At 48.0% G+C, this 25,184-nt stretch overlaps 3 protein-coding genes and 1 long non-coding RNA gene across 8 annotated transcripts; 3 read left to right on the plus strand and 1 right to left on the minus strand.

Moving 5' to 3' along the window:
* Window positions 1-1,127: 1,127 nt before the first annotated feature.
* c9h12orf43 (chromosome 9 C12orf43 homolog) lies at window positions 1,128-2,694 on the plus strand. Its single transcript, XM_029163699.3, has 6 exons — window positions 1,128-1,315; window positions 1,483-1,513; window positions 1,692-1,790; window positions 1,872-1,951; window positions 2,033-2,120; window positions 2,223-2,694. Exons 1-6 carry the CDS (start codon window positions 1,201-1,203, stop codon window positions 2,548-2,550), a joined length of 741 nt encoding a protein of 246 aa, XP_029019532.1. The 5' UTR covers window positions 1,128-1,200; the 3' UTR covers window positions 2,551-2,694.
* On the minus strand, window positions 1,836-8,042 carry hnf1a (HNF1 homeobox a). Its single transcript, XM_029163695.3, is given in 10 exon segments — window positions 1,836-3,169; window positions 3,296-3,386; window positions 3,468-3,583; window positions 3,656-3,796; window positions 3,874-4,015; window positions 4,096-4,238; window positions 4,326-4,528; window positions 4,752-4,972; window positions 4,975-5,221; window positions 6,185-8,042. Coding segments are annotated over 10 exon segments (1,734 nt in total). The 5' UTR covers window positions 6,484-8,042; the 3' UTR covers window positions 1,836-3,038.
* On the plus strand, window positions 5,395-7,736 carry LOC114862933 (uncharacterized). Its single transcript, XR_003787091.3, has 2 exons — window positions 5,395-6,068; window positions 6,158-7,736. It is a non-coding gene; the product is annotated as an uncharacterized LOC114862933 (long non-coding RNA).
* Window positions 8,043-9,991: 1,949 nt separating the features above from the next.
* msi1b (musashi RNA binding protein 1b) lies at window positions 9,992-24,601 on the plus strand. 5 transcript variants are annotated; one of them, XM_029163696.3, is made up of 15 exons: window positions 9,995-10,234; window positions 10,468-10,508; window positions 10,943-11,024; window positions 11,167-11,251; window positions 15,243-15,284; window positions 16,528-16,620; window positions 19,560-19,608; window positions 20,089-20,171; window positions 20,250-20,367; window positions 21,043-21,123; window positions 21,997-22,053; window positions 22,362-22,421; window positions 22,639-22,820; window positions 23,010-23,055; window positions 23,144-24,601. In XM_029163696.3, the coding sequence occupies exons 1-14, from the start codon at window positions 10,176-10,178 to the stop codon at window positions 23,049-23,051; spliced, it is 1,074 nt and encodes a 357-aa protein (XP_029019529.1). In that variant the 5' UTR covers window positions 9,995-10,175; the 3' UTR covers window positions 23,052-23,055; window positions 23,144-24,601. The 5 variants fall into 5 exon arrangements, with proteins under 5 accessions (XP_055367625.1, XP_055367626.1, XP_029019529.1 ...); XM_029163698.3 differs by having other exon boundaries at window positions 9,997-10,234; window positions 22,666-22,820; XM_055511650.1 differs by lacking the exon at window positions 21,997-22,053 and having other exon boundaries at window positions 9,992-10,234.
* The last annotated feature ends 583 nt before the right edge of the window (window positions 24,602-25,184 follow it).

Raw genomic sequence — 25,184 nt, forward strand, 5'->3', positions numbered from 1 at the left:
CTATTCATGGAAACCCCTTTTAAAACCTCTCTTGTACATAATCATGTACAATCATGAAATGAACATAATCTAATGAACTATTTCAATAGCATCAGCAAAAAATCTTTATAGCGTCCATTTATCTGAGATTACTTTAAAACCATGAATTATTTAAATATGGTAAAAGTGAAGGAAAATATTTCATGCCTTGTTTATTGTCAGCATTGATGTAGCATTTATTTGAAAAATGTGTAATTAATCGGCTACATTTTTTTCAAAACCAAAATTGCACAAATGCAGAGCACCAGTAATTAGGGCTTCCATTTATTTTACAGTGTAACATTATTTTGTTGCTTCTTTTGTTGAGATGTTCATTTTGTTTTTTATGCTGAGGAACATTTTGCTGTATCCATTTGTTAAGGAAACCATGTGGTATGACGCTTCCTTTGGACAATAAGCCGAAGGACAAACATCAGAGTGTCACTACTGACGTGTGAAAGCGGGAGGTATTGCAACAGCAGTGACATCTCCTCATGTAGTCCTTACCTAAGTTCAGTAGGTAATTTTAAGCACACACTTGCTGCAGCCTCTGAGCTCAGTAACCCCATCTACCCTCACTTGTGTCTCAGTTTTAGTGCTGGTTAGCATTACTGGTAATAATTAAAGTACCTGGTAAAACACATGATTTGCCAAACAGCTCAGGCTCTCTTATTTTATGTAAAGGCCTAAATACATTGATACATTTGCATATTTCATCTGATAACCTGTTGCATGGACTCCATTTTAATCATAATGTATATGATTTTTTGTAAATAAAAAATGACTGAATACATTTAAACTGAAAATCCCTTGCTCATTACGTTATTTGTTCCCAGTAGCTTACTTAAACAATGTATTTACTGAACATAAAACAGCAGGTAATACAGTCTGAACAAGAACAGAAAAGATTTCGTTTCTAATTACCATTACTAAGAGGAGGACATATTAATATAATTTTTGACTACTAGTCTAGTTCAGAATAACTAAACATTCTTATTTTTATTATTATTTGTTATTATGCGCTTGTTTCTTGGAGTTGAATAGAGACAGTGAATAACAAAGCGCGTGTTCTGACAAGTGCTCAGTTTTTCCCACGGTTCCGGTGAACGGACTACGTTACCCAGAATCCTCAGCTAAAAACAAGACGCCGCTACCATCAGGAGCAGCAGCACGTGTTTTGCAATGGCGACCTCCGCTAAAAAGACGGTAGCGACTTCTGATGACAGCAGCAGTGACGACGAGCAGCTAAAAAGGTGCCGGGAGGCGGTGTGGGACACGCGAAGCGGCAAAAGCGCAGGTGATGCAGCGGACGAAGTGAACGCCACTGTTCTGAGGCGCGAACACACGGAGCTGAGTGTTACTGACTTCTGTTCAAGCATCTCGCGCTAAATGCCCCCTTGACATAATGTGTGAAATGCGTTTGGTTCTTGTGGCTGACTGCTGTTTGTTTGCCCGTTCGTTTAGATGAGGACAACAGTGTGAAACAGTCCAAACGGTATGTGAATAGAAAAAACAAACACAGTCACGTCACAGTGGAAGCAGCAGACTGTAGGCGCTACTTTTTGGAATATTAGGAAGTTAAATGCACCTTTTCTTATTGCAGATTTCATAATAAACAAATACTTCGTGTAGAATATAATTGAAAAAACATGTACTGTCGTTCTGCGAAACAGCGTTGTCGTAGATGACCATGAACACGATGGCAACGAGCTCCAGGTGACTCACGGGTTTCGAACACATGTTGCCAATAAGCTGGAACGGTTGCTTGACAGGTCAGTAGTTTTAACATTGTTGAATTTATTTTGAGGTCAAATGCACATGTTTCCACTACATTTATTTTATGTTACTGTCAGTTGCATTACAGAGCTGCAGTGTAAAACCACATCACGCGTGGAATCAACAGCATGTGATGATGATGATGATGATGATGAGGGTAAAGTTTGTTGTGGTTTTTTTATGATAATTTGGCCTCACTGCTTTGAATGGGAGGCGGGTTAACGTTTGCTTCTCCTAGGATTTCGTCTGTTTTCAACATCAATCCCAGGAACGACTGTAGAGGATCCTCCAGCCCCTGTGAGGCGTCGGCCTGTTCCCAGCTCAAGGTTGCATATGTTTCTATATGTCTATTTACTTCATGTAACGTTGATTAATTTCTACCCCTCTAGTTATAACATGATATTTCTATTTCTTTTATCCTCGCATAGTGACAGTGACAGTGAGATGGAAAGTCGGCTGCGAGAGGCAGCAGTGTCCCTCAAAGATCTCCTGCCGCTGCCGACTCAGACTGCTACCGCTGCAGAGGCCTCCTGCTCAGAGACGACGGCGCCAAAGGAGGGAGAGGAGAGTCGCGCTGTTAAAAAGAAGAAGAAGAAAAGAAGGAAACCTAACAGAGAAGACGCTGCGCCGCTGGATTCATCTCTTAACAGTCAAAGCAATGGGGAGCACGGGAGCCCAGAGCAGGAGCACACACAGGTCAAAGCAAAACGGAAAAAGAAGAAGAAGCGAAAAGAAAACGCAGAGGAAGAAGCTTAATTTCTGGAAGCTTCAATATCCTGTGACTGACTCTGACGTTGACATTTATTAGGTGTTTGTCCACTTTTTTCACTCTCAAGCTTGAAGTTTGGTTTTTGAGCTATTTGAGGACACCATTTTTCATTAAAAAATATATATATACTATTTAATGATATTGTTTATTCTTGAAATATTGTATAGTTCAACGATAATATACTCAAATGTGTCATGAATGATGAAAGCTTAAGGCCAGTCAGCTAAAAACTGCAGTTCCCACCACTCAATAAGTGGATTTTACACTTTCTGGAAAAACCTTTTTTAAAACAATAGTGTTAATTTACATAGATTTTCTGTTGAATTAAAAGTGAATCAACTGTTGATCCTTGTTCATATTGGGGGCTGAATTGTCTCCATGGCCTCTGATGCCAAGTGTCTTGGGAATCTACGCCAGATTTCAACCCTCCTGAGTTCAGCTGGTGGTGAGGACACCCAGCGTTGCTCGGGTTCTTCTACTGTGCAGTCGACACCATCTGTGCAGGGATGTACGAGCTGATGTCCGTCGGCGAAGGTGTGAGGAAGTGAGACTGGTGGCTTTCTGTCGTCTGAGAGGGAGGATACAGCTCCAGGCTTTCAGAGGAAGCTGGAAAATGAAACCAAAAGGCTGCAAATGACTGGATCAGCTGGCACTGAGGGAACTGTCTGAAGTTCTTATATGAGGACTGTAAATGGCACCTCTAACATTAGTAGAAAATGTCTTCCCTCATACCTGGCACAGGCGTGTGTGGTTGCAAATGTAGGGAATCTTCCTGTATGGGTGTATGGGAGTTCGTCTCTTCCTCAGGATCTGCTGCTAGAATCTAAACAAAATAGAAGGCTGGTTTATACGTAACAGAACTATTCAGGGTATAAGTGTGTGTCCAAGCCATCGGTTCTATCACCTGTCTGACGGCAGCGAGGCTGGTCAGGGTTCCCAGACTGCTGCTGTCTGTGATGACCATGGCCTGGGACAGCAAACCGGATGAATGGTACTGAGGGGAATCCAACTTGTTGTACACTGAAATTAGGGAGAGACGAGTGGATGCCTACTCAAACACGAAGTCATGATGTGACGACGCCGCGACCTTACTGTGACACGGCAGCTGCGCCATGGTTGCCATGAAAGGACTGGCGCCCACGTGGCCGCCCAGCTGCTGCGATATCGGCTGCTGGGGGGCGGCGTGGAGCTGCTGCTGGAAGGAGATGGGCTGCAGAGTGGTGAAACCGCCCCCTAGGTTGTCAAGGAGAGGCACAGTGTGAGGCGGAGGCCGCGAGGAATCGTCACCATTGCGCGAGGGCCGGCGTTACCGATGAGGAGCGAGGACTCGCCCAGGCTCATGACGCTGGGCAGCGAGGCCATGATGAGGCCCTGGGAGGACGCGGGAGAGGCGGACAGGCTGTGCAGGGAGGTCAGGGTGCTGACGGGGGGCAGCGGGCCGCCGCTGGACACCTGGGACCGGAGGACGACACAGTCACCATGACAGCAGCACGCGCGGGTACGAGATTATCAACAGCGACTCAAGGCCTCACTGGCTTGGGGTTATGGGTCTCGAGGAGTGTGTGGCTGGGCTCCAGCTGGACGGGACTGACCACGAGCCGGCTCAGCCTCTCCCCTCCGCTCCCTCGGGCCGAGCTCATGGCGTCGCACGTGACGTGCTGGCTGTATTTTATATCTGGAGAACACGTGGAATGCTCGTTGAACGGGGGGGGGCAGCTGAGAGAACACGTCCGTGCCAGAACCGGGTCGCCGGGGACTTTACCGTGCTCGGGGCTCGGCGCCAGGTTGGCGTTGGAGGCGGCGGCAGACTGGTTGGGGAAGGGCGCGTCCAGGGCCAGTTTGTGGCGGAAGGCCTCCTCCTTGCGGCGGTTGGCGAACCAGTTGTAGACGCGGACCTCGGTGACCAGGTTGGAGCCGAGCCCGGCAAGCTGGGAAGGAGACACCCCCCTCTGGATGCACTCGGCCCTGACACGGCAGCGTTAGCTTTAGACGCCTACACTGTCACAGACACTGGGTGGAACTGGTGCATGCGTTTGTAGATAAGAAGGATCAGTCCCCCCAAAAAACTCAACCGAATGTCACATTCATTTGTCTGTTGGAATATTTCCATCGCTGCTGTCAGTTAACATGGAAAAACGTGACATCACAGACATTTTAATTAACGTGTGTACAGCTCAGTGCGTCTCACCGGTTACAGTCCTCCACCAGGCCCTCCCTCTCCTCCTTGCTGGGGTTCTTCTGCCTTTCATAGGCGTGGAAGAGGATTTGCAGGGACGCCGGCCCCCACTTGAACCTGTTCCTCCGTCCCTTCTTGGTCTCCTCCCCATGCTCCTCCACGGATGCAAGGCCGTGTTTGGCGTTGGTGAACTCTGAAATGAGGCGGTTCTGTAGGTTTTGGTCACGTGAACTTCCTCGTCGGGGGCGTCGGCAGCCGGCTCGCGGCTGCTTGCGTACTCACGTTGGCTGATCTCACTCTGCTTCTTCACGTACCAGCTGTACAGAGCGGCCCTCTTCTGGTTCTTCATGGGCGTGCCTTTGTTGAGGTGCTGGGAGAGGTGGGACTGGTTGAGTCCCGTGGACTCCACCACCTCCCGCTGAGGGAGGTTGTGCTGCTGCATGTAGCTTTTGACCATTTTTGCAACTTGCCAGGGGTCCTCCCTAATAGAGAACCGCATCACTGTAATCATTTTGCACATGCATTTTCTCTTCGGTCGTATTGTATTAAATTTCTTCCTCTCATGTGAACCTATTGTAGGTGGGCAGCGTTACACATAAAGTGCAGGGACTGAGAGGGAAGCAGTAAGAGGTTTATTGACAGAGAGAGAGATAAGGTAAAGCACACGGGGGCAAAGTCCAAGTCTCTCAGATCACTGGAGGGGAAAACGTGTAAAAGCTTTATGAAGCCTCATTTAACACTTTAACTCAGTCAGAAGACGCAAAAAGACACAAAATGGCTAAAAAAAAAAAACTTTCAGGAGCCCACATAATCACTTTACACCCCAGGTGCATTATGGGTATTGTGTTGGATATTCAAATGTATGAAAATCTATTTTAGGCAGCATTTGCTTACCTTGTTTTTTTTATTTTTCTTCACACTCTAGTAGTTCCTATAAATTGAATAATTAATACTGTGAAACTGCTCGTGAAGGTGAATGTTGGAATATCACTAATGCTTTGTGTAAACACAGCCTCACATGACCAGCCCTGCTCCATTAATCTTCACCTATGCATGTAGCTTATTTATTAAGAAATGGCCAGAGAATAATGATGGGGTGGGTAATTAGTAACTAGCAAAGGAGGAACCCTCTTTAAATTCCCCTCAGAAGCCAGACTGCAGAGAGAGAGAGGGCGGCAGACAGAGGAGCCTGAGAAGGAGGGAGGAATTGGTAGCGAGGAGGAATGAAGGGATAGAGGAGTTACAGGTAAAGTGTAGGTTCAGCTCTCAGCGGCTCAGTTGTGACCGTACAGGAGGTGGAAGAGAGGATGGGAATCAAAGCATTTTCAGGTTTTAACTTTTCACATCCTACTGGGAGAAACAGACAATCTGCCTTCAGCTGCACAACCATTAATGTGTTTTTTTCAAACACTATGGAGCCCGTACAGGAGCTGGGATCTACTCACTGCAGCAGCTGGTCGACCTCGGCTCTCATCTTCGCCGCCTCCTCCGGGGGAAGCTTCTCTATGTCCCGAAAGATGGGTGGCGGGGACTCCATTTCTCCCTCCTCGGAGCTCTCTCCGTCCGCCCTGTCTCCTTTCTCGGCGGCGGCGCTGGCCCGGTCTCGCTCCAGGTCCCCCACGGCTTGGACCAGGATGTCCCGGGACAGTCCCGAGCCCAGCAGGGCCCAGATCAGCTGCTCCTGTAGGGCGGTCAGGCGGCTGGGCCTGGCTTTGCCTGCCCCGCTCCTCTCCGCTCCCTCCATTATTCCGATGCCTTACCTCGCTGCCGCCTCGCAAACAAACACTGCTATCGTGTGCACTTCTACACTCGAATGATGGCCAGTCAGCCGGCGTCGGGCCTCATTATATCTACAGCCCCAGTCCAGGTGAACTACACGGGTACTTTCATTTTCCTGTGCGGCGTCTGCTGAGCTGCCTGGTTTTAGCTCTCCACCTGCTCTTTTGCTTTCAAAGGTCAATTTTCTTTTCTTTTTTTATCGTCCTCCTCTTCACCCCCTCCTCCTCACATGCGCCCTGTGAACTTTGTCCCCTCTCCCTCAGTCCCCAACACTGGCCAAAGTTCAGGTTAAAAACAATAAACAAAACTTAGGGGATGGAACTGTGACGAGCTACAGGGAACAGGACTCACCTCTAAAAGCACAGACAAAAAACACAGGAGAGAAATGTTTTAGGGCACATTTGTGATTCCATAGAGATATGGACTAGTTATAAATCAGGAGCCTGTTCTTTTTAAACCATTGAAACCTATCCTTTGAACGTCATCATCATCCTGTAGTTTTTACTGTTAGCCAGGCTTCAAACTCACAGAAACAGAATAGTATTAGATTAAAGGAGGAAGAGCAGGGCTTGACCTGCCAGGAGTGCCACTAGAGGGCGCAGTCGTGCCACCTGTAGATTATCCCGCTTTGGGACGTCACTGAACGTGTTTTCTGTGCTGCGCATGACACAGAGCACAGAGAGTAAGAGAGGAGGTGATCTTAATGGAAGTTGTCTTTGAAACTAATTACTATTTGCTTCTATATGTGTGAAAGCATGCGTATTTTTATGTATATACACAAAAACTGCAGTGGTAAAACCAATAGATTATTATTCTAATTTACAAAAACACATTACAGTGTGATTACATTGGTTTGCAGAAATTTAACCCTAACCCTAAATCAAACTAAATTAACAGGGTCGCAACTAAAAGAAGAGAATATTAAAATATTATGCAAGTTATATTAGAATGTTATATAAGATCTATTTTATATTACTTTTACTGTATATGACAAACACTTTTACTTGTGTGGTTTAGCCAAGTGTCCTTCGTCACTGCTTCATTGATCGGGTATTTGTCATTATTATTTTCTCACCTGTTGAACATGTTCATCTTCTTGTACTCTGATTTTCTTCATTTTTTCTCAATTTTGCACCTTAATCCTGTAGTGTAAACATCACACAATTCACTGACATTAATGCTTTACCGAAATGTAAATAAATAACCTAAACTTTTTTACCAGGTGTCAAACTCTGCGTTTGATAGTGGATCTTTTCACCCAAACTTCTGCAAATTCAGGATTTCTCTGTCTTTGATCTACCGTCCTGTTTTTCCTCAAAGAACGCTGGCTGGGCTGATAAATTGGAACTGGACTGGGAAAGAAAAAGGCCAAACTGAATGGGGGAAAGCCTTTGAGAGTTAATATAACCCTTTATCTTTTTTCTCTCTCTTTCTGTGTAAAATGCTCACTTTCTCTGCCTGGATCACCTTATACCATTCTCAGGTTCAGCCTATCAGCACCTTTTTGTGTGGAGCTCGTGTTACCCCACCCCACCCTTGGGAAGATGGCATTATACTGTATTTGGACGGGTAACAGAGCTCCCTCTATCTCCCTGAGACATGCCACTGACCTGTAATTAAGTCCCATTGTACTATTCAGAGGAAACTCCTCACCAAAACGGACAGAGGGCAGTGTGTGTGGTTTTCCAGGCGCTCAGATACCGCTGTGACTAATGCTCTGCCGCGCAAGCTGGGTTTATCAAAAAGGACCACATGCAGCACACATTAGAGCTTACATTCTCTCTCCAGAGAACTCAAAGCTATGTTGATTGGTAATGAGATACAATCCACACTGTCCATCTCTCATTAGTGAGCCATTGCTGGCACTCTCTATCTGTGTTCTCACCGCTAGCTCTCTCTCCTGGCCCCCCCGCCCAAACCCTGCCATTCAACCCCATTGATCATGCATGCAGAAATGTAACACACTCTTTAATTCCCGTCCAAATAACCCCTGTCCCACTTCCAGACCTTCATCTGCTGGTCTGCAGAGCACGGAGCAGGTCTGGGTGACACTGGCTGCAGCACTTCATGAGGATAAACTGCGTCAGGGAGGACAATCGCTAATCTAAATCTGTGCCCAAACATCTTGTGTTACACGCTCAGAGCTGTGTGGTGTAGATGCTTTGCTGAGAAACGGCCAGCGCTGTGATTTTGCTTGCTCTTGTGAACTAAAGTGGAACTTTGCAGGCCACCTCCAGGCCTCATTTTGTCCCCTCCGTGAGGCAAGGCTGTCGGCGTCTTTGTGGGACTTGCTCAGGCCATGGATTGGGTTTAATGCTGGCTACCACGTCACATGTTGAGTCAGTGTTGAGGTGATTAGCTGGAGCTGGCTTTGGTTCTAATTACATACTTAAACTCCAGCAATGAATGAGCGCACAGCACACAAGCGTCCTGTTTAACTGCACTGCACCAGCATGTATGCAGCATGAAAGGCAGGACAGTTCTGTTAAAGTGAATGTGAAGTGAGTATAGTTGTTCAGTGTGAAGGGGTTATTGACTTTTGCCCTATAGGGATCCCTCAACATTTACAACGTAAAGCATAATATGGTCTGTTATGACTTGTCCTTGTTACGTTGTGTCTGTATGACTTTTTACTGGACTGGTTTAGATGAACTTTATATTGATTTTCTCATGTACAGTTTTACAGTAAAACCTCATCATAACTGATCTTCATAAAAAGTGTCTGAAAACTATGGTGAATACTAAATTATCACTTCTACCTAAACTAGTTGACAAAGCAATTTTATGGAATTAGCCACGGAGGTCACAGGAAGTTGAAAACTCTGTCTTCACAATAAAGACTGACACTCACTGACATGACACAGTGTTACTGTTTTATAAGAATAATTTGAGCTTTGAATTAACTCAAAAAACGCGTCTAGTGAAACTTTTGTAATAATGAAATCTTTGTATCTTGTGTATTTGTGTTCTTGATAAAATGGATTAACATTTAATGTTACAGATTTAGATATAAATTATAGATTTATAGTTTTATAATAAAATCAGAAGGATTATATATCTTTTAGTATGTTTTTGTACAGCAGATGTTACTGTGGAGAAGTGACGGTGATGTCCTACAGATTTCTTAAGGTCTTTGGAAAGGTTTGCATCATTTATATACATTTAATAAACAGGCCAACGTGGACCATGTGGTTTGGAATGCAAGACAATTCACCATGTTATTTGGCTTATTCCGTTACAAAACTGAACTCAAAATGAGTTCCTATAAAGACCGTGCAACTAACACCCATTACCAAACTTACTTTGAAAGGGTTCCAGCGGAAGCGGTGCTACTAACGAGAGAGGAGGCCGCGTGGGATGAGAGAGAGACAGAGCGAAAGAGAGAGAGAGAGAGAGGGAGAGAGCGTGGAGGAGAAGGAGGTGGAGTCTGTCCCGGTTGCATCTGGCCCGTTCCCCTCTCTGTCACCCCGGGCCAAACCCGCCCAGAGCTCTCCTCACTCACTCACTCACTCACTCACTCCCCGTCTGTTTTCCCGCACGGTTCGGCCGGACGCAAACGGCGCTCACTCACTCAATCCCTCACACACACTCACTCACACCCACACACACACACACGCGCGCGCACACACACACAGACACAGGCGGCGAGGAGACGGAATGGAGACGGAAGGGAGCCAGAGCAGCCTGTCCGCCGCGGACTCCCCTCACGACCCCTGGTAACGAGAAACTTTTTTTGCAAATACTAACTGACCTCGCGCCTCACCAACACAGCAGGTCTTCCGCGCGTGCAGCCTGACCCACGCGCCTCCCCGCGCAGCTTTCACGTAAAAGCCGAGATCTTGTCTTTACTTGTGCGAGCGCACTCTTGAGAACCGTAATAACTTTTTTTCTGCTGCACAACAAACTCACGGGAGCCACATCCAACCGGTCTCTCGCTTTCTTTCCACAGCAAAATGTTCATAGGTGGACTGAGTTGGCAAACAACGCAAGGTAAATCTTTTTTTTTTCCACTTCTCTCACAAAATGTCACTGTCGTTAAAAACCCCGGGATGGATTAGACGGAACAAAAGGACGCCTGTTTAAAAAGCTGAATTTCCTTATGTTTGTTTGCTCACGTTGAATTTGTTTGTTTGTTTTCCCGTGTTTTTGACTCTTACATATGAATCCTGCTCAGGATGAATGCCCCCATTCACAAGTGCCATAGAATAAATGAGTCATTCTTAAACGCTAATTGAACAGAGTTTATTAATATGGTGGTGAATTCAGGTGTCCCCAATGAGGAAGTTTCACACGTATCGTGGAAAAATGAGGGAATTTGATTTGAACAAATCACTGCAGTCAACTTTCTCGCTGAGCCTCAGCAAAAAAAAAACCCCGGATTCACCGGTTCGTGTGTCGTCTGTCCACTTTGTGTCGTTCCCCAGAAGGGCTGAAGGAGTACTTCTGCAAGTACGGCGAGGTGAAGGAGTGTATGGTGATGCGAGATCCGGTTACTAAGCGCTCGAGGTGAGGGAGCCGCGAGCCCGGATTCCCTGCCGGAGCTGAAAGTTTATCTGAGCCCCGTGATTCCTCGCTGCTCATAACGTATCATTACATGTCAACATCAGGTTCTGTGTCATTAATACCCCCCCCCCCCCCATGTCTGCAGGGGGTTCGGATTCGTCACCTTTGTTGACCAGGCTGGCGTGGATAAAGTTCTGGCACAAACCAGGCACGAGTTGGACTCCAAAACAGTGAGTTCTCTGTATTTACTTCCTGCCACCAGCTAATCCTATTGCTCAGTGTTTGATTAGTGGATTTTCCAATAATCCACCTGAGAGGTGCAACTCCGCCGCATTGGAGCGTGCTCGCTGAGGTTCCACCGCGCTGGTGTTCCCTCCTCAAACCGGGCCTGCGCCCGCTGACGCGCCTGGGGGGCGAGCGCTTTGCGTGATGAAGTCAGCAGTCGACGGCGGAGGCCCACGAGGAGGCCGCGCTCTCGCAAACGGGCAAGAAAATGTCACCCAGTGTCAATTTCCACAGAAACGAGGGGGGACGCGGACGGGGTCGCGCTCGCTGCCAATCCTTGATTCTGCTCTCAGAGCGGAATGGGCCCGAAACTTTGTCCTCCGGCTTTTTTCTCCCTTGCACGTCCCCGGAGGGGTTCTCGATTGACCCGAAAAAAAAAAAAAAAGTTTCTCAATGAACCCGGCGAACGCAACCTGAAACCGCGAAGGTGTGAACGCGGCGGCAAACAAACGGCGCGCGGCTTCCTGTTCGTTCCGGGGGAGAATTCAAGGTGTGAATGTGGGGATGATAAAGTCGGCGCCGCACATTCGGGCCCTTTCACCTGTGTGAATTGTAACTCAAAATGTATTAATCGCCTGTGTTGCAGTGTGTGATTGTGTGTGTGTGTGTCTTTTTGTCAGTAATGAATGTGGGCTGGTCTGGGAACAATGTGGCCCGTTGGTCGCCATAGGGACCACAGCCCCCGCCTCTCTCCTCAGTGGGAGTGGTGATGGCTGCGGGTTAGTCACTGTATTGAAATGAAGGGAGCCTATTTCTTTTTATCCCCTTTTGTGCTGTGAGAAATGCACCTTCTCGAGTCTTTGGAAGACAAGCGGAGGTGCCGAGGAGGAAACAAAACAGGTTGCTGGCTGAATAAAGTTAGAAGGAATGAGATGGTTTCTATTCAGTTAATTTAAATGTGAAAATATTGCTGGATGGAGGAGTGGAGTTTAGCTGGTCCCTCGTGTCCTGCTGCTGTAGTGTCACTTGCAGGCACGGCAGCGATGACAAGTAGGGCCATCATGGTTGGACGCCACTAACTCGCCATGGGGTTTGTTTCCATAGTGACCCCCCCCCCCCCTCCACAGTTGAAGAATGGCTCTGTCACAAAAGAGAAAGGAAAAAAAAGAGGACGATAACAATGCACATCGTTTGCAATCATTTCTTAGATGCCAGAAATCAAGACGGCAGAAACGGTCAAAGGGACGGGGTCACGATACTGATAGTTCCGGTTTATCGGAGCCGGTGCGTCTCTTGAGTTGTTGCGTGTGATATCACGGGCCGGGCCGGGCCCTGTGCCGGGTCGGGGCCCCTTGTGGGCGGCAGTCGGGTCCACCGGCGCGCGGTCTGTTGAGGAGAGGGCTCAGTGATCAGCGACAGGGGTCGGTTGGCAAGTAGAGTGGGCCTTTTCACCCTAACACCCCCCCCCCCCCCCCCCCCCCCCCCCCCCCACACACACACACACACACACGGGCAGGTTATCCTGTTAGAGAGGGAAGAGAAAAGTTCTCCAGTGGCAACAGAAAGAATGTGCCACGCTGTGACCGAGCGGAGCGCTGCGGCGCTGGAATTAAGCGGGCAGAGAGGCTAAAGAGCAAACAGTGCAGCGGAGGAATGCACCGGTGCTTATTGTGGAGGACAGATGCTGCCCGCTCCTGACCAGTACAGTGATGCGGGTTTTTTTTTTTTTTTTTTTTTAATGGTGAGTTATGTAAGCGCCGCCCCGCTATCTGTAAAGTCAGCGGCGGCCGCTGCAAACTGTGCCTTTGTCGGACAAAGTTTCCATTCAGCGGCAGCTGTAAGGTGCAGGGTGGAGAGTTCTACATCGGTGGCCCTCGTTAACCTTTTCCCTGCTGACCTGGATGGAAAGACGGACGGACGGCCGGGGGGGGGGGGCAGGATGACCCATCTGTCATTAGTGTGGTGCTCCCAGCTAATAGGATTGCAGTCAACAAGCTTCCTCGAAGATATTGCTGCCGGGCCGCGTGTGCCCCGCGCTCGGGCCGGGGACGGGCAGCGCCGTGCACCAACTGCTGCGTAGCTGGGACGTGGCCGGTCCAAGGGGATTGCCCTGATTTCCTAAACCGCTCTCAGCATTACGCTCAGCTCCTTCCTTGTTACGCTGCTGTGAGAAGGCAAACAGATAGAAATAGATTTTCAACGTGGACGCACACAAGTCACTTTGTGCTGCTTTGCTAAAAGTGCACTAATACGTGTACGAACGTACACGAATGAGACCCATATTCATGAATACAGACGCTCATTTGTGCAATGTCCACTATTTCCTCCATAAGGATGTGATTTGATTTTGTTTGTTTGTGTGTGTGTCTGTTTGTTTTTGAATGTGCGCAGGAGTGTTGGACATCAGGAGGGTTGGTGACCGGAGGTGACTATCAGAGTAGTCTAGCCACCATAGAAACTAAACAGTAGACTCTGCATCTGATCCTCCAGTCTTAGCCAATAGTCTTCTCACTCTGCTCTCTAGACTCAAAAGTCAAAAAAAGTAAAAAAAACCAAAAACATTGCATCAATGTTAAAGTCTTACTAGAACCAAAACGGTTAATTTTATTGTGGTAAACGCACGTGGTTTACCATAGAGGCTCTAGCTCTACTGTAGTGCAGCTCTACCCTCTCATGGTTACGGACTAATCTTAGCGCTGTACTGTCTCACCATCTGTTAGCGTAACAGCAGTACAGTGTGAAGTAGTCTAGTTGTTCTCTAGCTCTATTAGACCAGATTAGACTAATATAGAGGTCTCAGATTCCAACATTACGGCCTGTCTATGATTGCATCCTCATGGCACGGCGTGGTTCTCTCTCCAGACCTAACCTTGGTCACCTTCACTGGGCTCATCCACAAAACGTAGACATATAAATAGTTGTTGTTGTTTTTTTAATTGTTGTAGTAGATTAATATCAGGTATGTGCTACTAAAAGCTTGCTGAACTTCTTTTTCTTTTCCTGAATGTAAGTGTAAGGAGGCTCTGGATCACCTAAAAGGGTTCCGGATGATGATGATGGGTCCCTGTTGTTGTCATCAGTTCAGTTAAAAGCAAAGAGAGGCAAAAACAAACAAACAAACAAACACAAACAAACAACAAAATTGAGTGGATCTGCTGTCAGTGTGGTGTGATTGACAGCTCCTCCTCCTCTCCCTCTCTCTGACGCTCCTCACCGAGGTGAGGTGTGTTTGTGATTGTGGTGCCTGTGTGAGATTCCAGGAGATCACATGTCACGCGGTCATGATGCGAGAGGCAGGGGTTCACTGGACGTTTCCAGGGCTCTGCAGCTGCGTATACACTCGTGCATGCACACGTAGATCTCCTCTGTGCCTCACATGCTGCACAGGGGTAAACGCACACACATCACTGCAACCAAGCAGCGCACAGACCATCGTGGTAAACTGAATACAGTACGTTTGAACTTGGTGCCGTAGTTCAAGTAAGAGAACTTGAAAAATTGGAGCATTAATTGAGTGTGAAATGTATCATTACTGATTACAGCTAAGCCTTTAAAACATACACCTTAAGGTTGAAATTCGTAACGGAGTGTGTGGATAATTTATTACTGCTGGGTATCATGATTTTTTTTGGGTTGGTGTAGTTTTAATTTTAGAAATGTAGTTTCTACAAACCCTTTTATAGTGATAATTTCTGATGTAATATGTGGGACTAGTACATGAGAGCAGGGTGTATTCAGATTCTGCCTGAGCAGGTTGTAGGCTTCATTCAGTGGCCATCACAGTTATATATGATGTGATGATGGCATCTTCGACAGTAGTTTTGTTTAAGTCCAAGAACCAGATAAAATCCATATTTTCCACTTTTACTTCTGGATCCTCGATGCATCAAAGATGAGGCTGGGATGTCAGCGCGATGAAGCGGCCGTTTGCTGGATCCACGTGTATCAGGACATGTCACTAACCAGCTCTCTCTCTGTCTGTATCCTCTCCTGTAGATCGACCCCAAGGTTGCGTTCCCTCGCAGAGCTCAGCCCAAGGTGAGAGTGGTCGCCTGCTTCCTCGTTAGCCCACTTAGCCGCGCGTGGCCGGTTAGCGCCTGTGCGAGTCCAGCCCCTCATCTGAGCTACTGCACCGTAATTCGATGAGCGCGAGCGCCGCTGACTTCACGCGGCCGTTACGTGATCGCGCGCTGACGAAAACTTTCACAATCACAGAAAATGCGCTGTATTGTTAAAAGGGCCTAAATGTCTGGATTGTATTTCAAGTACGCCGTGTCCTGATGTGAGGCCAGGTCACAATGGGAAGCAGAAAGAATAGCTTCATGAGGGAAGCGGCCCGAATAAATAAGCAAAGGAGCACAAAGACTGCACCTTCTCTTACGTTTCAGTAAGTGCTGCAGATTCACATCGCAGCTTGTTGCATCTGACCAACCGTTACGTGTCCAGCTGCAAAAAGAAAGGCTAAAACTGCTCGATTTGTGTTTAAGGACACAATCGTTCAAAAGGCCACTAGTCAATTGCGATTTATGAAAAACAGTGTTTCCTGGCAGCAACAAAATGAACTAATGGATCTTTGGGAATAGTATTTCAGTTTTCAGCTGTGATCCAGAGTCTGTGAAAGGTTTTTGTATTCTCCACACTTACAAATAATTTTTAATTCGAAGCATTGGTGTAAAGTAAAGTAAAGTCGAAGTCGTTTGTTTCATGGGATAAAAGGGGGATGACATCTAGCTCATATCTTGTTGCTTGACCCTGTCTTCCTGCTAAATGCCATAGAAAAAAAGAAATCTGTTGTTTACTGAAATCAGACACACTTACAGCCCCAAACCTATAATGTTACCCACCGCCCGTCTCTCCAGCTTTGTGTGACTGAGCACATTTACCGTATTCTTCTGCCACGCTGTCAACGAGCCATCACACAGAATGGAAATGACGCAAAAGGCCAACATAATTACATGTCAAGTGTTTGCTGCAGCGGAGAGAGTTTAGTTTTTACTGTAACAATAGTTACAGTAATTAAATTAAAAATTAAAACTAGAAATTAGGGTTTAAGTTGCGTCACCAGGTGTGTAAAGGAAGTTTCTGCTGCGCCTCTGTGATCATTTAATTCATGGTTCACGGTTTCAGTGTATGGAATAGCTGTAAAAAAAATATTCACTAGAGAATTTAATTTATAATAATAATAATAATAATATATACATAACTTACTGCTTCTTTAATCTGCTTTCTAAAGAAATACACCAGACAGATACAAAAATCATTTCCTTTTGTCTTGGTGTAGTTGGTGACTCGAACCAAGAAGATCTTCGTGGGGGGGCTGTCAGTGAACACAACCATCGAGGACGTCAAGCAGTACTTTGACCAGTTTGGCAAGGTGAGTGATTTTAAACAGGGTTAGCGCTCTTGTAGTGTCACAGCAAGCCAGCAGAGCCCGGTGTACGGCTTAGTTTGCCACCTATAATGGATTCACATGAGTTTGTCTCGGTGGCATCGGCGCAGAAACACGCCGACAGCTTCGAGACACGCTATACGGCATCGCCACCAGCTCTGCTGAGCCTGGTTCCGCACAAAGTCTTTGAGAAAAACTTCACTTGGAGCCGAGCGAGCGCCTGGAAGTGAAGGAGTTACTGCGAGGAGGAGGAAGGTGAGAAAGGAGGGAGAGAAAAAGACTCGAAGAGGGTAGGAAGGGAAAAATAACCAGGCGCAGAGTGTCCGGGCCAAATTATGGGGACTGGAGGAGCGGGGACGGAGGAGGAGGAGGAGGAGGAGGAGGAGGGCGGCTCGGGGGGAGAAAAGTTTTGTACTGAGTGTGTGGAGATGGCGAGGAAGGAGGAGGGATTATCAGAATCTGAATTAATCTGATGTAACAGCTGCTCCTACCCACAACCCCCTCCTGGCCCGTTACCGTGGTGACCTGGCTTGCCCATTGTCCCCAAGTAATTCTATGGGTAAGGGGGTTTTGTTCTGGAGGAGGATGGATGAGGTGGCGTTCGGGGGTTTTAGCGCACGCCTGCGTGTGTGTGTGTGTGTGTGTGTGTGTGTGTGTTTAGTTTAGAAGTTTAGTAAGTAAGAATTGCAACATGAGCTCACAATCCTACAAACTTACTCCCTATCACTTGATCATTTACTCAGAATCTTCGATCTTTAAAAATGGGTCTCAACTTGAAGTTTTGCCCACAGCAAGAGACAGACAATAGATGATGGGTGGACAAAGGCACTGGCAAGGGAGGGAGAGCCTGACTGAGGCTGTTTGCAGAGGCGTAAGAGAGGGAAGTGGGGCAAAGATGGGGTGTGTGCGCACGGGGAGCTTTATAAGAACCATTATGCTGGCGCACAAAGCTGGACAAATATTGTGTTAGTTTGTTTCTAAGTTATCTGCGCGCTGAAAGTCTCCCACTCTGACGTGAAACCAGCCCCGGGAGCGCGTGTGCTTTGCGGTCCGCGCCGTGCGTCGCTCGCTCCCGCCTGTGTGAACGGCGGGAGCAAAGAATCGCTCCAGATTACAGGTGGACAATCTGTGCCACGGGTCCTTGAAACTTTTCCAAAGTCAAACAAGCCAGAACTCTGTTTGGCCGCCGCGCTTCCAGCTGTGTGGCCCTCCATTTTCCAGCCAAACGCTCGGCCTTGAGTTACTCGGCGCTCCCTCCTCAATCATAACATCTAGATGAATTTTTGCCGAGAGATATCGAGGGATGGACAGTGAAATGTAGACTCCAGCCATCCATGGAAGTTCCTGATTAGACTGCCTCACTGGACCTTTTGTGTCCCATCCTGGTGAGGACAAAGGAACGTGGAGAGGGATGGGCAGGGGATAACAGGGAAGATGAGAGGCGGAGGAGAAAAAAAAAGGGTGAGAGGGAATATTTTCCAGGACTTTGCCATTAAAATAACCTCCGTTTGAAATATTGAGCAATGAGGTGCGGTTAAATGAGTTTGTGCTGCCTGACGGGACCAGCTCCAGGGCAGTGCGGGTTCAGTTTGAGCTGGGTTTGTGTCAGTTGTGCGTATTCACGCTGCATTTGTGTTACTGGCGTTCGCTAGCTCGGGTTAGTGGTTCAGCCAGGTCCGCCGAGCGCCGAGGTCCGGAGTCGCACCTTCAAATGTCAGGCTGGAAGGAAGCAGTGGCTCCAGAGCGGATCGGGCAGGCAACAGGTCCGCTTTCACGCTGACGCGCGTCGCTCACCTCTGCCCTTTCTGTAGGCAACCTGCCCCTGGGGGTCCACGCACCAACACACTGTGTGCTAGCATGTGACCATGACAAATGATTCGATGGATGCTGTCCAGTAAACTTATTATAGACCAAGAGCACAGATTCATTTACCAAATGTTTACTTGGACCCGCGTGCATGGACACGGCAGCTAGCGACACAAGAGACGGGAACCGAAAAACGGCAAGGAGAAGAAAAGAGTCTAAGAAGCTGTGTGTGTGTGTGTGTGTGTGTGTGTGTGTGTGTGTGTGTGTGTGTGTGTGTGTGTGTGTGTGTGTGTGTGTGTGTGTGTGTGTGTGTGTGTGTGTGTGCGTGTGCGTGTGCGGAACAGACACCTGTGACTTTGCTCTATAAAGGGAGGTCGAGCCGGAGGGAGAGGTCAAAGGGAGAAGAGGAGGAGGAATTATGGCTGCCTGTGCCAACAAACAAAGCCTCCAGGCCTCTTTGTTCTCTCTCCCTCTCTCTTTGTCTTTTCATTCTCCTCCCTCTCCACTTTGACTCGCTCCCCTTTTCCTTTGGCTCCCTTACAGGCCTCTCTCTGCCCTCTCTCGCCATATCTCCACCTGTCGCTATTCCTCTCTCTATCAGCGCTCCCCTCTCATCGAGCCTCCACCTGCTCACAGGATTCACCTTTCCGCCCGCGCCTCTGAAGTTCCTGTGCGTGTCTGTGTTTCTCTCTTTGCGGCCTCTTTGTCTGACTGGCACCTTCCCACCATTCATAAAAGCATATTTGATGTCGGCTCGGGCGCTCGTTTAGGGACTTTTCGTACAGTTGCCATGGGAACGTCAAACTTCAGAGGGGAGGACGCTCTGAGGCGGCCTGAAACTGCAGCAGACGCAACTCCCAACTTTCCACGTCGATCTCACATCTACGCGGCTGCTTCACATTTCCCGTCTCTCTGTAACCTGTCGCTTGTCTCCGGTGCCCCCCCTTCCTCCACCCTCCCCGGCTCCCTCATCCCCCTCCCCTCTGTCCATCTGTTGCTGCACCTCCCTGCAGAACTTGAGAAGGGCTGAGGTCAGGCAATATGTCGCGTGGCAAGAGAGAGAGAGAGCGGGCGAGCGAGAGCGTCACATTAAAACTCTGTTGTTTGCCTCCTCCCAGGTTGACGATGCCATGCTTATGTTCGACAAGACCACCAACAGGCACAGAGGTGAGACGTGAGCCGAGCCCTCGCTCTGCTGTTCGCCGCACATATACTTTGCTTTTCCTCTCCTTCGATTCCTCGATTTAGTCTTCCTCCAGTTCTTCCTGGGTATCTATCGATCCCCCCCGTGGCCCTCCTTCCTGTGGGCTGAGCTGGAGGAGGCGAACAGGGCTAGTCTAATTAGCCAGTCCGTTAATCGGGATCAGGATAAACCCTCCTTAAGCGCCTCCTCCCCATCCTGGGCCTGATCGATTCCGACAGCCTACCAGCTTTGCCCTGGCCTTCTGGCCAGGAAGGGGAGGGAGGTAGGGATGAGTGCAGAATAGCAGCGTTGGAGGAGGGGGGAGGGGGTAAATGTGTTAATCGGCTATTACAGTGCTGATTACTTGAGTCTATTAGCCGTGCTGCTCCACAGAGAGGCCTACTGTCTGAAACCACCACGCTCTATGAAATGTTTACACTCATACGCCGGACTTGTGCTCTCAGGCTTTGGCTTCGTGACGTTCGAGAACGAGGACGTGGTGGAGAAAGTGTGCGAGATCCACTTCCACGAGATCAACAACAAGATGGTGAGCGAGCGGCGGCGGTGGCGGCGGCGCGTCGCCGAGGAGCAACACGCGCTCACTTGAGTTGTCATGTGCAAACAGGTGGAGTGTAAGAAGGCTCAGCCCAAGGAGGTGATGTCGCCCACAGGCTCGGCCAGGGGGCGCTCTCGGGTGATGCCCTATGGGATGGACGCCTTCATGCTGGGCATTGGTATGCTGGGTAAGTTGCCATTGATCCGGACAGGAAGGATGTGGCTTCACACCTGAACCACCCCGGCTGCTCCTGCTCTTAATCACTAGCGGCTGTGAAGGTCACATGCTGCCACATGGGGAAAGGCTGACCACAGAACTCAATAGCACTATGACATGGAAATAACAAAATGAACATTAAGCACATTTTGTTACTTTAGTGCCTTAATACGAAAACAGTGACTCCGATTCCTTTAACATGGGGTCATTTTACTACAGTGTTGTACCACAAACTGTGCAATGCTCCTCCTCAAGCTCAGTTCTAAACTTTGTGAAGTGCATTAGTGTTTTTGTATTTTCTCGTTGCCTTGATGACACATTGCAGCAGGATGAACTGAGCAGCAGATTGGTTGGACTCATAGGACCTGAAACTGGGCTCCTTGTGCCAACACTGCCACCTTCTGTTTACTTTGCAAACGGCACTGTTTTCACTTAGCCACACTCGACTCCCATCAGTCAGGAAATGTGGGTGATGTTCACTGCTGAGAGTGAAGGGGAAGCAAAGACTGTTCAGTCCTGTCCTAGTGAAGAAATCCTCACCGCAGGCGTAGAATAGTAGAATATCATCCACCTGACGGCACAACCACACACACTCACTCTGTTGTTTGCAGTAATCCAGATGCCCCCCCCCCTTCTGTTTCCACAGGTTACCCAGGTTTCCAGACAGCCACGTACACCAGCCGGAGCTACGCCGGCATCACCCCCGGATACACCTACCAGTTCCCCGGTAATCACAGCACGCTCTCTGCTCGATCACTGTCGCTTTAGCTGAGAAGTAAACAGCCGTGTTTGTTACTGTAGGAGTGTTTACCGGTGGTAGAGGCTCGATCGGGAAGCATAGAGAGAGAGAGAGAGATTTGAGGCACTAAAACCACCCCTGGAGCCAGTTCACACAGAGGCAACATTTAACTATGGGAGAAGGAGAGAACCTGTAGCTAAAATGAAAAATCCCTAAATTACATGCATGGGCAGGTTATGAGAAGATGGGTCCCTGGGCACAGATAGATGACCCCCCCCCCCCCCCCCCCCCCCCCATAGCCTATAGGAGACTGAAAGACACTCACGGCGACTACTAATGAACCTCTTTATCAACATTCCCATTCTCACATAGCAGCAAATCTAAATTGATAGAAACCTGACAACCTTTCTGTCAGATGATGAAGTGAACAGTGTTTTGTACAGCGCACGTTTAAAGCATTAAACGTGCAGCCGACACACTGTCACAGACGTGAACGCGTTTCCAGAGAAGCCCAGGGAACGCCGAGTGTAAATGTTTAAATGGCTGCTTGTAAATATCAGGGAGTGGAAATGCATCTTAGCTTCCCAACAAGTGTTGGAGTGCGGCGTATTTCAGTGCAGCGTGTGTTACCGTGTTATATTCAAAACCCTCATGCATCGAAGTTTGTGTGACTAAGTTGTGACACTGTGTTTTTTTTCTCTTTCACAATGATGGCTGTGTATCGGTCCAAACCCACTCTCCTCTAACCGCCCTCCTTCCTGTACTTCCTGTGTGCACTCCACCCCCTGCTGTGTGTATGTGTTCTCCTCACTTGCGGTGGTTGGTGCGTGTCTCAACACAACTCTGATGTTTCTGTTTTAGAGTTCCACTTAGAGAGGACTCCCCTTCTGACTTCACCCCACCCCCCTGAGCTCACAGGTCAGTCCGTCCCTCCTCTGGACTTTACGAGCAGCACGCTGTCAGTCCGACACCTGATCACTCTTTGCTCTGCATGTGTGTGTTCGTCCCGGTGTGTAGCTGAAGGCGGGCTCGCTCACAGTAACGAGGAGGGTCTTGTTATTGGCTTTGAACCTCGTCTACTCTGTACTGCCACACACAGTTTCTGCTTCTCTGCATTCATAAGACTGGGTTAACACGGGGTCATGGAATGAGACTTTAAGGGATGCTGTTGCTTAGTTGGCATGTGTGTGCACACTAATGCATGTTCACCTTATCTTTCACTTTAGCCATTCCTCTCACAGCATATGGACCAATGGCGGCAGCAGCAGCAGCAGCAGTAGTTAGAGGTATAAAGAATAAACGTCTTTTTCTCTACATGTCTGTGACTAAATAAAATGTACATAGTAGGTTATTCTGGGCCATTATTAGTATTTTTATTATTGATGACAATTTAAAAAGGGAATATTTACATATCAGCGACGGTAATTTTATCCAAGAAACCTGAACAACTTGTATTTTGCACCTGTTCTACCTTTTTATAGAGTAAACCACTTGTGTTCTCAGGGTCTATGTTTGAACCTGCTGTTCTAGGTTCTACCCCGTCTCGCTCAGCCGGGTTCCTGGGTACAAGCAGCCCGGGGCCCATGGCAGACCTGTACGGCACAGCCAGTCAGGAGTCGGCTGTCAGCAGTTATCTCAGCGCTGCGAGCCCGGCCCCGAGTACCGGATTCAGCCACAGCTTGGGGGTAAGAGACCGAATTTGATTATTTATGAGTCCAGCGGTGGAGCCCACTCTCTTTATTCCTTGTGCACAGTCATGTCAGTGCTACTGGTCTCGAACCTGCTTGATTAACAGTCATTGACAGCAAGTTCTGCTGCCAACCCAGCTCTGGATCCATTTTAGATAACAGGGAAAACTGTGCTTGCTCCAACAGGGTCCTTTGATCGCCACGGCCTTCACTAACGGCTACCACTGAGCGCGTGAGTCTGCTCGCTCGCTAATTTGCTGCAAGCTGCCAACTCCTCCTGACTGACGTGTGAGTCATCCATTTTTATATATGTATTTCAGTGTGGAGCTGTAGACTGAGAGCTGGAAGGAGTTGAAGCTGCTCTGGAGCTGATCTGGCCCGTCTCTGTCCTCCACCATGGTGTCAGCCTGACCCGGCAGACGTAACTGACGACCCGTTAAACCCCAAGAAGAAAAAGTTTATAAAAGACGCAAAAAAGTTGCAGATGCTGTATTTTCAGTGTTTTGTTTTTTTCCTCTGTTTTACTTTGAAGTCTGTTTTTTGTGACTTTTACAATGTTTCTTTATCTGTATTGATGTGCGTTACTTGGCTGTCTGACCTCTGAAACCTGAGGGTCAAGTCTGCCCCCGTTCGGTCAGCAGCTGTGATTGGTACTGGAAAACTGTATATTTGTCACTAGTTCATACTGAATTTTAACAAAACATTTGTGATTAATTCTATTTCTTGAAAAACGTGTCACAAATTGTATATCTCAGTAGTTTTTTAACAAAGACTGGTTAGCTAATAAGTCAGCGGTAGTGGCATGTTAGGCCTGCAGGAGCTGTACAATGCTGTAAATATGTTGTAAATATGAGGGCGGGTTCCTGAGGGGGGCTCCGCTTGTCGTGTGTCTGGGAGGCGGGGGCTTCTCTCATCAGTCCCTGCATTGGAGACTGTTACGTAGCACACTGTCACGTGAACGTTGTTAAGATCATTGGGAGACCTGAGTTTCTCTCTCCGGGCTTTTATGAATGAATTGTCGTTTGAGACGCCGGCTGCTGGAGACTGAGTCTGGAGCGTAGTTTTACTGTAGGACGAACGGGCGTGAAAGAAAAACACACACTGTTTCATGCTTTGTCTCATTGTTGTTTTAACTTTGATTTTGAATCTGATCGTCTTGTGAGGGGGACATGAAGGAGTCGCGGTGATGCACAGGTTCGTGACTGTGACGCTGCACGTCGTGTTGGTGTTTGAGTGGATTTTATACACATTGGCTTCCAATGTGCATGTTCTGTTGTGTTGTTTTTTTCGGGGGGGGGGGGTCTATAGTACCTCAGCTGCAAATGTGAAACTTTAATCCCACGTTGTTATTATTGCATTAACATCTGTCGGCGCGTGGCTGGGATAACCTTCGCCATCGGGGGTCTCAGCGCTTGTTCACGTCGCCCCCGTCACTGCGTGTCCACTGGAGGTTGTAGCGACGCCACAGCCGTTTTGAGACCAAAACAAGCATGTTCAGAGACGTTGCGCTGGCCGATCACCATGAACGTGATTTCCTTGGAATGTTTAGCGTAAGAACAAAGCACGGTTGATCTGCGGAGCAGCAGCTTTTACGTTGTGATTCACTCACTCACTCTGCAGCGGCTGCTGCTGCCGTAGCTCATCCTTTGATGCTGAACAATAACAATCTTGTCAACACTGTAACATTTTCTGATTGTTTTTCTCCTGTCATGTTTATTCTTTTGAAACAAAAAAAAAACAAGTTTTTAAAATTCCTAATAAATTATTTTAAAACATTCCATTTATGTGTGCTGTTTGACTTTTTGGACTGAACATTTTTATTATTTTTGAAAACCGCTGCTGCTGTAGGTCATATTTTTCCCTTCATAAATTCATTGGTTGTTCCTTCCGTTTCTATTTCCTCGCATCGTTTCTAATGAAATCAGTCCGTCTGCGGCCCTGGGTTTTCCTCCAGCCTCTCGGTCCCCCTCGCGTCTCCCTGCTGCCTGATTTCTCTCCTCCATCATCACTGCTCCGCTGCCTCCACCTCCTCCCCCCCAGTGTCCTGGCCCTGCTGCATTGCCTCTCTGCTCCCACTGACCTGGGGGACAGCGGGTCACGGACGCCAGGCCCTCGCTGGACACCCAACCCTCCGTCTTCATGAAGAACAGGGACATCCCTCCTCTGTGAAGCTGTCCGTGCTACACCACGTTCACCTGCTGTTACCCCGTGTGGCCCATCAATATTGTGGCTTTGATTCATTCTGTGTTGGTAGATTCAGAAGCAGATTGGTTTATTTGTCATGTGCAGGTTAACGCTTAGCCAACGCTGGCCAACTCGCTCGTAAAAGTAAAAAACTGTGAAAAAGCATTAACTACCAAT

This window comes from Betta splendens, chromosome 9, assembly GCF_900634795.4.
Source record: "Betta splendens chromosome 9, fBetSpl5.4, whole genome shotgun sequence".
Taxonomy (NCBI): domain Eukaryota; kingdom Metazoa; phylum Chordata; class Actinopteri; order Anabantiformes; family Osphronemidae; genus Betta; species Betta splendens.